The sequence below is a fragment of the Cheilinus undulatus genome, linkage group 13, assembly GCF_018320785.1.
Source record: "Cheilinus undulatus linkage group 13, ASM1832078v1, whole genome shotgun sequence".
Lineage (NCBI taxonomy): Eukaryota > Metazoa > Chordata > Actinopteri > Labriformes > Labridae > Cheilinus > Cheilinus undulatus.
Genome location: NC_054877.1, coordinates 7,348,496 through 7,360,507, shown reverse-complemented (window position 1 = coordinate 7,360,507; position 12,012 = coordinate 7,348,496). Strand labels below are relative to the sequence as shown.

General features: G+C 41.3%; 1 protein-coding gene across 3 annotated transcripts in view; it reads left to right on the top strand.

The window, feature by feature from the left end:
• The window catches only part of LOC121520462 (partitioning defective 3 homolog), a 443,160-nt gene that overhangs the window by 234,873 nt on the left and 196,275 nt on the right, over positions 1-12,012 (top strand). For all 3 annotated transcript variants that reach the window (XM_041803924.1, XM_041803923.1, XM_041803922.1), the window contains 3 exons: positions 605-744; positions 2,699-2,827; positions 7,831-7,866. In XM_041803924.1, coding sequence (XP_041659858.1) covers positions 605-744; positions 2,699-2,827; positions 7,831-7,866 — 305 coding nt within the window. The remainder of the gene's footprint in view (positions 1-604; positions 745-2,698; positions 2,828-7,830; positions 7,867-12,012) is intronic.

Genomic DNA, 12,012 nt, shown 5'->3' with positions numbered 1-12,012 from the left:
TGTACACAGTCTGTTGTCCTCCAATAGCATGTGTCCAATACAAGCAAGTACAAGTACCAAAAAGGTATGCAAGGTGAAACAGCAAATATCCTTCTGGCTTTATAGATAACTTGCTTACACACAACGTGCAGTGCAGTTCCTACTGTGTGTTGAAAGGTAAGGCCCTGACATTTTTACCCTTTCTAAAAGTTTTTCACCAGTTTCAAGGTGTTATTTATAAAAAAGGACTCCTGAGAAACTTTTTGTCTCACCTTTTCTGAAGTCACAAAGATCAGAGAGAAAAGTATTCACACTGACTTAGAAATATGATTTGCTCTCTTGTTTCTTCTAGAATATTTTGCCGCAGGAAACTTGGAATCACTTACCTTTCACTCCCGATCAGACGTATAACTTCACATCTGAGGCAGATTTCTGCCTAAATATTTTGTCTGTTATTGCCTTAACTTACATCAGACGTCGTCCAACCATGCCAGCTGAATTTAAACTTCTCCTCAGTAACTCGAGCTGCAGGAGTTTAGAGAGAATCAAAGGAAGTTCACATTTTGCCTCAAGATAAAACCAGATTCCATCATAAGACCTCCTCTCCTTACTGTTCCCCCCACAGGTCCTGAGGGACTCGGCTTCAGTATAACTTCACGGGACGTTCCTATCGGCGGCTCGGCACCCATCTATGTGAAGAACATTCTGCCTCGGGGAGCTGCCATCCAAGATGGCCGTCTGAAGGCAGGAGACAGGCTACTAGAGGTGAGAAAGTGTTACTTTAAACAGCAGTTCATGAGAGCTGAGGTGTTCATGCAGAGTAATATGTGATTTTTACTGGACTGTGTTATCAGTTACATATTTGGCACTGATATTAGACAGACTGCTGTATGAAAAATGTGTCCCAGCACCAAAGGAGCATTCATGTATTTAATCCATCAAAAACACCAGCCATCTGTTGAATGTAAAGTTTAACAAATTCCTTTCAGGTTCACGTTTAAGCTTCCTGGAATAAAATCAAAGCACTTTTTGTTCATGCAAATCTTGTGTAGAAAGACAGAGCAGCTTTTGAAGTTGTTATGCCATATTGCAGACCATCTGCATAAAGGATGATGCAGTGCAACATGTAATCTACAGGGTTATTGCACAAAACTGAAAATCCTTTGAACTACAGGTTTATTTTATTCAGATTTTTTAACTAGTGATGAAATAACTGTATTATATTATGTTTACATGTTGCAATAGGAGCAAATCAGGATTAAAAATACCAGAGATTTTAATCAAAAGAGTTCAACACGGGAGCGCAGATGGTTGAGTGGTTTAAGGCGCTACCCATGTACGCGGGTGGCCTGGGTTCAAATCCGGCCTGTGGCCCCTTACCGCATGTCTCTCCCCCATTTCCAAGTCTATCAACTGTCCTTCCTCTATTAAATAAAGGCATGAAAAGGCCCAAAAATAAATCTTTAAAAAAAAAAAAAAAGAGTTCAACATGATTAATAAAGAAGATTGAGCCTCAAACAAAGCACTAAAGGTGATGTGGGTGAGCTGTCTCTAATGTCACCTAGCTTGTGTTTTTACTTATCCTCATCCAGACATTTTTATTCTGACTGGACTGCATAGATCAAAACAACCTAATGGCCGGCTCAGACCACGCAATTTTTTTGGCAACATGTCAGACTATGCAACAAAAATCTTGTCCTGTCTTGGCCGACAACCTGGCCACACTACAAGAGTGATCCTGACCGCTCACCATATGCTGATGTAACCACTGTCTCTGTGACTGAGTGTGAGATCACAAGTTGACAGGGGGCGGGTCAAAGAGTGTCAATCACTCTACAACAGAAGTGCAATAAGTGATAGTAGCGGTCTTTAAGAAACAATTATGGATTGGATTATGGACAACTGTAATGGATATGTCAAGAGGAGGACAATATGGACTGGCTCTCCTTCACATATGTATGCATGTAATAACGTAAATAAAATAAAATGTACACATTAGTTTTAGGGAATAAAAGGGGATAAAAAGAGTTAGATCTTGATGATGCAAAGATAAGGAGCAAATGCCCACCTGCTGGTAGACGTCAGGTCAGGATGACAAATTAGACGACAATGTTAGAAAAATTCAGACATGGCGCACCGGTAGTTGAGTGGTTAAGGCGCATGCCATATACGCAGGCAACCCGGGTTCAAATCCGGCCCGTGGCACTATTTCCTGCATGTCTCTCCCCTGTTTCCGACTCTATCCACTGTCCTATCAAATAAAGGCAAAAAGGCCAAAAATAAATCTTTAAAAAAAAAAAAAAAGAAAGAAAAATTCAGACATGCTAGTCTTGTTGAATCAGGGTCGTGGGACGTCTTGGACACATAGTTAATTATGTCACACTACAAGACCGTTTGTTGTCCCCAATGCTCTAAATCGGTCACAGTTTTTGACAATGAGCTGTGATGTTGCAGTTGGGTTTAAATCTGGCTGAATTCGTGTGGTCTGAGCCGGTCTTAAGATACGATTGAACCCCAAACAAACAAACGAGAAGTAGTTATGTGCTGCCCAAACAACATGAAGTGGACATTCACTTCCCAAACAGCATGTCTGACCTTAATTCCTCTCTGTAACATCTATTGATATCGTTAGAATGTCGTAAATGTATAATCACAATATATTTTCTAAAGATTTCAGACTTTAAATGTTCTTCTCTTAAACTCTTTTTCTTTCATTCAGGTAAACGGCGTCGACTTAAATGGGCGAACCCAGGAGGAGGTGGTTTCCCTGCTCAGAGCCACACCCATGGGCGGGGCTGTCGGGCTACTGGTTCTACGGCAGGAGGAGGCTTTCCTCCCCAGAGAAGTGGTACGTCATACTCCACCTCTGCTTTAACTCTCCATCCTGCCGGTGTAAATCATCTCACGTCATGACATCTATACAGTCCCTGTGCATAGATACATACAGGCTGTGGGTCTGTGAGTTTGTCCGTGCTGTCACATGTGCCGTTAATCCTTATGCTGGGTGCAGTGTTTTCTTCTCATTTCCCAGCTAACACAACACGCTAGCCATGCATGCAGATTGATTGCCCCTGCTCCCTCACTGCCCTCGTGTCTATTACTAAACTGCAGCTCTCCTCCGAGGAGACCTGTGGAGTTCAATCTTTGTTCTTTTTATCTGCCTCGCTCTCTCCTATATATGCGTCACCCTCCCTTCATGCTCTTTTCATTCTTATTCACCACTCTCCTTTCTTCCTCTCTCTTGGTAAGGCTACTGAGTATTTCCACCTTTATCCTTGCGTTCTGCCTCCAAGCTGACTTACCAGATTGATGGATGTGGGGATGAACAGACAGACGCAGGGCAGGTAGTAGGCAGAGAGTGAAAAACACACTTGGCTGGAATATCAATCAGGCAGCATCCTCACATATTAAACTCTACAAACAGGAGCAAATCTTTGTGTGCTGGTGTTTGCATCGTAGAGCAGTCAATCAGCGTGCTCAGACACTGCCTTCAATGATTCATGCAAACTGTTGCGAGTTCAGTCGGCCCCTTTGTTACAGCTGTTCGCTTCACTCAACGTTGTGTTTTTACACGGTGCCAGATGTTAATTACCTCAGCAGAAAAAGCAGGTTTGATGTTCTTCACATCTGGAGTTACCTCAGAGTTGTTTGATGAAGCTCATAATGGAGAAAAAAGAACCTTGTAGTTTTCATGTGGATGGGATTGAACCCTAGAAGCTGTTAGCTGGCTTTAAATCACGCTGGTGTTTACTCCACGGCAGCAGTCAATGATTCTCTGCTATCCTTGCGTCTGCACCTGCTTCTTTTAAAACACTCTTTATCGAGTGCTTACATGAGTTACAGCCCCAAACAGGATTAAATCCCCCCTCTGCTGCCATAAAAATGTTGTCTTCTAGCACCATCAGCAGCCACTTCAGCCATAACAAGCACGTGCAGCCATTCGCCGGTGAGAAATGTCAATCAAACGTCTTATTGGTGGCAATTATCACTGCTAGGGATGCAGGGCAGGCTATTGGCTGGCTAGATGAGTGGAACTGCCACACCGGTCGATATTCATCTCGGAGATAAGAGAGGGCTTTTGAGTCTGGCTGACTCTGCGGAGTTGGTAGTTAGATGGCAGGATTTATTTGAACTGTGGTTATCAGCTGCAGGGTGGAGAGGCTGATGTGAAAGGCTTTAGATGGGACCTAAGGGAGATGAAGTCCAGTGCATAAAATGAGCAGCTTCAGCCTTTATCTCAAGTTATGAGCTAGGGTAAGCACTTTCTCTCTGGTGGAAGAAATACAGGCAGTCTTCACAGCTTTGCTCTTTCAGTGAGTGGATCATGATTCACATTATATATCAGTAAAATAACAAATATGATGGCTCAATTTGGCTAAACAAAACAGAGATTTAGAGCAAGCTTTGTATTTACTCAGTATGTAAACATGAATTTAAAATGTCAGGTACTAAGCTTTGTTTATTAGGCCTAATGTCAAGCAATGAACATTTAAAACCAACAGCTGTTGCATCATTTATGCAGCTGCCGCATGCAGAAGGTAACAATGCATGAGTAATTTTGACAAGCTGCACTTTACCTCAAATTATTTTTTTTCTAAAAGGAATTAATAGGTCTCTTTTTAAAGGATGTAGGGGTGTCCAAACTTTTATGACTGAGGGCCACATACAGAAAAAATATAAGGATGGCCGGGCCACTTTACTTTGCCTCATCTTTAGTGTTTTTGTTATTAGAACAAGTCCAGTGGAGGTTAGATATACTGCATATGCTTCAAGAAATAGCCTTCATCACAGCTTCCCATTAATGGCTGACAAAATAGCTACATAGATCAACTAATACGGGCAAGAGGCGCATGGCTAGACGACTTTTCCACTGTTCCATCTTGCAGGACTAACTTCATCATTCTTCTTTTGCTTCACTATTTGGTTTGTTTTGACTTTTGCACATCACTCATTGGACAAAATCACTGACTTCATGGAGCAAATCCTTGGAAAAATCAGACATGCTAGACTTTCTGTTGGGAGGCTGGGATGTTTCCCAGAAACGGCCTTATCAGTTGTTCGCTAGGACACACCACTCAGGATAAAACCGTGCTTTTCTGGGGGGGCCTGTAAGTTTCAAATCACAACTGGGTGACTGAGCTGTAATTGCCTTAGAGGCTGTGTGTCCATAGCCGGCTCTTTTAGCACTGTCATCGCCTGTAACCTCATTTTCAGAGCACTTCTCCCCAGCGTTCTTTGTTACTATGTAAATAAAGAATCCTGCTTTACTCGGTAGAAGTCACACTGTTTTAAAGTAGCTCTTTGTGCTTCTTATTTGGGAAGACATGCAAACCATGTAAATAAATCCTCTCCTGACACAGGCAGCAGCTGCAGACCTGAAACCTGAAAACTACCCTATGAAATTCAAATTGGTTTCTCTTCTGCTATTGTTTTAAGTCCCGCCCCTTTTTGATTTTGATTAGCAAGGGAGAAATGACGCTGACGAATGCAGCACTGTTATAGAAGCTGAGCAGTTTTAAACTGAGAGCGCTTTTAAGTGCAGCGACATAAACAGCTGACACTGAGAGTCTTTTCTTCCCAGGGTGGTAAATGATAAATGGACTTGATCTTCTGTAACTCTTTATAGTCATCTCAAAGTGCTTTTACGCCGTGGGTCACACCTATCCACCCTTCCACGCCGCTCACTCTACAATCATACACTGATGGCAGAGGTTGCTATGGAGAATTGGCCGTCAGTATTAGCTAATCCCATCCATACTCTTTTACACGCCACCAACGAAGCAGTGAGAGTAAACTGTGTTTTAAGTATGTTGCCCAAGGACACAGCGACATGTGACCGTAGGAGCTGAGGATTGAACCAAACGGCAAATTCTGGTCCTGAAAAATGAAGCCAATGCGGAAGTGCAAAAAATTGCAATATAGCGAGCGTCCACTTGAGGCTGGCTGCAGGAACACCGGAAGTCCTGTCTGAACACACATTAAAAGGCATTTTTTACGCTATAAACTGGTTTACAGCCTGGAAAAAAAAAAAAAATAGACAATAATGTCTCATTAGCTAATGTCTTCATGTGCTCTCGCTATATGAGGGGTGACATTTTTTTATACCACAATGGTTTTGACTATATTTAGGAAAAACCTCACTGCGGACTTATTGACAGATGGCTTGACAGGCAGAAGCTACATTTCTGTCAGTCACAATGCTAGTTAGCCAGCTGACTGGAAGTCAAGCTTAGTGGGCGGGCCGTTAGGTTGATCCAAAGTTTGGTTGAGACTGCGATTTCAACATGGAAGCTGCTGCAGATTGGCTTCAAAAGCAGTTTGAGTCTGCCTAATGCTCGCAGAGAGCTGATGTTACACAGGCTTTGTCCAATTCTTGCTACAGTCTATGAACTGAACCCATAACTTTCCAATTGTGAGACTCTGCTCTGTTGAAGTCACAGTCAGATGCTGAGTGCTCAGAATGCTGGACTACATTGATTTTGATTTAAAAATAAACACTGCCAGAGCTAAAAAAAGCCAACTCTGGCCCTCAGACTAAAAGGGATTACATTCCTTCGTACCCCCATGATTGATCAATGCCAGAGGCCTACAGTTTAAGTATTGGTTTGTTGATGCTTTCATCTCAAGTAAATTTTTTAACCCTAAAGTCAGTTTCAGACTGGGTGTGTGTTTGCTGCATGACAGCTGCGATGCATGTTAACTCTAGCTGCGTTTCCCTGCTGACACAGCTTTGCATTTCTTCATTTTTACCTCATTAAATCCCCTAACAAGTGACCTGATTCATTATATAACTGAACTGGGACACATTTAGGATTAAAGTATTCTGCACAAACAAGGTGAATTTCTTCACATAGATGCTAAACCAGGCCTTCACTTTGAAAAGCACAAACTGAAAGTTTAATTGCATGTGTTTATCTTTCTTAGGGATGTTCTGCTGATTTTGAAACAGAAAAATCTCACAAAAAGTTAGACAGCTCCATTAGGCAGATGCATTGCAAACTGTTTTACCAATGGGGACTTACATTTCTACTAAAGCAAGATGAATATTGCTCCCAATGTATGATTTTCCTGTCTGTTTTGGCTGAGAGACATGCACGACTTGCAGAAGAAATGGGCAGGCCTTCTAGATGATGCAGATGATGATGTTGGCAGTCTGAAAGCCCTGACTTGATAAAATACACCAAAATAAAAATTGAGCTGTGTACAGTATTGATAGGGCCGCCATGCACCCAGTCTGAAACAGCCATTATAAGGTTGATCTGCTACACAAGAGATTGTCAAAAGATTGCTGCAGGCTTAGAAATAAGTCAAAGAAAAAAATTTCTTAAAAACAAAAAAGGAGCTGGATTTAATGATTGGTTTAAGGTTCCCAGGACTCTTTCATTCATCTTAGAGTTTATTTGAAAACTCTCTACATTTAGATCTACTTTTAAAAACCCAAGTTGAAGAAAACCCACTGATTCAGTGAAATCTATTGCTAAGAGCTCACCTGATCTGGCAAAAGCAATCAGGTTGACCTGAGAGTTTTCTTATCTGGGTTATGGCAGCTGGACAGTAAGAGGACTCTGACTGGAGAGCCTCCAGAAGGTAAATCAAACTGGATCTGATTAAGTGTGCAGGTTAGATGACTGTATTTTATCTCCACTTTCAGATATTGCAACTACCAAGCAATAACATCCCATCTAACTGCTGAGATTGATCATTTTCATATCCTGCATCCTCATTTATTCATACCATTGCTTCCATTTACCAATAATGCTCCCTTTTACATCTCCTTTGTGCTCATATTGTCAATGTTTTTATGAATAAATATGATTGCTTGATCTACTTTTGGTTCTTTCCATCCTCTAGAATGCTGAGCCCCAGATGCAATGCCCCAGAGATTTGGTAAGACTCCACCCAGACACCAGCCTGCTATTAAACTCACTACCCCAAAAGCAGCTTACAGCTCCTACTCCTTTATTAGCCTCAACTCCCCTCTGCATGGATGTTATTAATCTCTGCTATAAAAAACACTGAATTTTAGCACCCAGTTGGGACCAAAACAAAGGCATTTGCATGCGTCCAGGGTGCAGTAGTAACTAGCTGGTTAATCAAAGTGCAACCCGCTGGTCGTGCATAAAACTGTTCGTCACTAACACTAATTTTAATCTCCACCCAGAGTTGCCCTAACAAATCACAATTTCATGCTTGATCAGTGTGGTCCTGTTGAGGTTGTGCTGCAGAGTAATTCTCTCCATCACTCCCCTCAGAGCTGTATTTGTCAGCAGAGGTGGAAACACACAGGAGGGTTTGCTCTATTTGCTGGCTGTGGATAAGGTTGTCAGTTTGGCCTTCTTGCAGCAGCCTCGCTCTGTTGTGTGAGGAGAATAACAAACAGTGTGTTTAGGTTCTCTTTCACTTTATTGAGGTGGGAAATGCACACAGAGATGGCTGTGGCTGTTCCAAAATTGCACAGGCAACTTTGACATATGGTGCCATCGGTAATAGAGGCACTTGACATATAAAGGCTGATATAGCATGGTCATAAATGCCCGGCACTGAATGCAGATAAACATCACTAAGGTTGGGGTTGCACCCTGCAGTAGCAGCAGATATACATTTACTACAACAGGGCAAGGCTGGGCAATATATCCTGTATCTAAGATATACTGAAATATTTTCTAATCAGATATAGAGTAGGGCACTGTTGTTTGTACTGATATGGTTTATGATAGGGCTAAACATTATAGGAAAAACTGCAATGTTTTTTTTTCCTCCTGCAATAAATATTAGTTATTTAAATATAAGGTGAAATTATACGCGATGCATGCAGTTCCCTTTGCTTTACATTAGTTATATAAATCATCATCAGCTCACACACAAAGGTGGATAAAAAGAGGAGAGGGAGAAAAGATGGATCCACATGTTTCTTCCTGATCTTTACACATAGACTTTATTGCATTACTTAAATGTTATCAACTACTTCTGGTGATGCTTAAAGTTTTGTTCAGTTTACATTGCATTCAGGAAGTATTCAGACCCCCTTCACTAATGTTAGTTTGGTTATGTTGCGGACTCATGCTACAGTTGAAAAAGAATATAAATATTCTCATAAATCTACACTCAGTACCCCGTCATGACAAAGTGAAAACAGAGTTTCAGAACATTTTACAAATTTATATAAAACAGAAAAAAACACTAAAATATTACATTAACGTAAGTATTGTAAAAATGCTTCTCTTTATCTTTGCTGAGATGTTTCTACACCTTAATCGGAGTCCGCCTGTGGTAAATTAAATTGATTGGATATGATTTGGGAAGGCACCTCTCTATAGAATATCTCACAGCTGGCAAGCCATGAGGTCAAAGGAACTGCCTGCAGGGCTCAAGGATGGGATTGTTGCAAGGTAGAGATCTGGTGAAGGCTACAAAAAAATTAAATGCACTGAGGGTTCCCAAGAGCGTAGTTACCTTTATAATTCTCGGATAGTTGCTTGGCTAACCTGAGCAATCAGGGGAGAAGAGTCCTAGTAAAAGAGGTGACCGTGAACCTGATGTCACTCTGACTGAACTCCAGAGATCCTGTGTGGAGATGGGACAAAGATCCAGAAGGACAACCATCACTGCAGCCCTCCACTGATCTGGGCTTTATGGCAGAGTGGCTAGATAGATGTCTTTACATGAAAGCCTGGTTTTAGTTAGCGAAAGACTCCATTGAAAGTCCAAATGAAAATCTGCCCCCAAAAATGTCTGTCAAGAAAAAAAGCTGGCCGTTGTACAAATATAGTTGATGACCCCTGCTCTAGGCCACCTGCCCTCTGATCTTTTATTATTTTCTATAGTGTTTAATCTAATTTTGTAGCTTTTATATTATCAGGGAAAAAACACAAGATGTTAGTACCTCTGATACTGATGCAAACAAAAGTCTTAGATACCCAAATTTGGGAATTAATGTTTTTTAGTTACTAAAAACTGCAGGATAACTCCTGAACACTGTCTAGAGCTGTGCAAATATTTTTGGGACCCTTGCTCCCACTAGTTCCATACATTTTTCCAATTGGTGCCAACATAATTGTGCAATTCAGAAAGAGCTCTTTTTCTTTCTTTTGGTTCAAAATACAACTGAAGCTCATGAAGTTTATTCACTTTTTGATGCCACCAATCATTAAAATAATACAGATTTAACCATTTTTACTGACCGTGTGGGATCTGGGTCTCTATGTAACAAAGAGCCCCAGAAATCTTATTTGAACAAAAAATAAATTAATTAATTAATAAATAAGGCTAAAAATCTTCGACAATTTAGATATAAAGAAGCTTGCCTGTGTTTTTTCATAATGAAAAATAATTTTTAAAAAATCCCCATATTAGAAGTCTAGAGGGCTGCATGGTGATATCATTGGGTAGTGCTGCCCCCTGACAGAGAGAAGGTTTCTCTATCTAATCCTCCATCTGGATTTTGCAAGAATTTCCAGCTTGCATGTTTTCTTTGTGCATGCATGGGTTCCCTCCAGGTACCCTGGCTTCCTCCCACTTCACAAAGACACGCTTGTTAGGTTAATTGGTGATGCTAAATTGCCCGTAGGTGTGCACATGACTGTGATTGCTTGCCTCTTCACGTCAGTTCAGGGTGTACTCTACCTCTTGCTCAGTTGCAGCTTGGATTGTCTCCAAACTGCACACAAGTTGTATTTTTATTGCTGTGGTATCAAACAGATTTCATTGCAGGTTGAATTTTGGCCAGATTCATATCAGAGTTTGTGATTCTGGTGTAGTGACAGCCATTCATTTCTTTCCAAAAAACTGGGATTGTCTTGTTTATTGCCACTCAGCTAAAAAAAAAAAAATACCTAAATGTGATATTTGGTCCATATCACCCAGCCCTGCGAGAAGCCGCTCTCAGCAGGGTGCACAGTAACCCTGTTACAGTACCTGACTGTTACCCCTCATATAATACTCCAAAAGGTTTCCACCACAGCAGCTGTTAAAAGCTCGTCTTTCTTTATTGCTGAAATTAAATGGCCATTCACATTTCCATAACTCTTCCATTTACAAAGCGAGCTAGAGCTCTAATTTAACAACCGCAGACTGCACGTCTTCACATCTGGCTCTCCCTTCAGGTTACATCTGGCCAAGTGTGCGTGATATGATTGCGTTTTGAGTGGCGCATTAGAGGTGTAATTGGCCAGTTAATTTGAACGGCGGTCATACCTGCAAGCTGTGAGGATGATTCTCGTCATCAAGGAACAGTATGGTAGGATGGTGTTGGTTACTGCGACCACAGCTGGCACATATCACATCTGCATCAGAGACATACCACAGAGGTGGCCTTCCATCATTGATGTAAACACTGTTGTTGTTTCACATTGAGGCGTGGGCTGAGCTCTGTAACTCTTAATGTGATCCGCTGTGTGGACTAAAGTGTGTATATTTTTTGTAGGATTCAGGGAAGTAAGAGCAACTGATAAAATTTTCCCCAAAATGTCAATATAACCACAGGATGAGAACCAGAGAAATCAAGGGAATCAGAAATGGGATTGCTGTCTCCTCTCTCTCCAATTTTCTCTCCTCTCACCGCTCTTCTTTTTCATCCTTCCTAACTCCAAATCTCCAGATGAGTCTCTCTCCTCACCCTTTCCCGGAACATCAACCGCCATAATGGAGTCTGTAGCTTTCAGATGTTATCTGCTGTCAGGCGCCTCATTTTAAACATCTCACTGGCCAAGAAAACAACAACAACAACAACAAGAGCAGAGGAGCCGTGATGGTGTAGAGCTTTAGGTGCAGGGTGTGGATTCAACAGATCAGAGCTGATTTAATGCACGAGTTTCCATTTTAACGTAGTACACACCTTTTCAGTAGACAAAAACAAGTTGTAAGATATTACTTTTAATAGAAATGCTTTTTGATCTTCTCTAACTTATGTCAATAATTAAAACAAAAACGTACTTTGAATGTTTTGAAGCAGTGGCTCTCTACTGGTCTAGCTGCAGGACACAGCCCTCCCTAAATAGAAATCAAAACCCACATTTCTGTAATCTTAAACCTTGT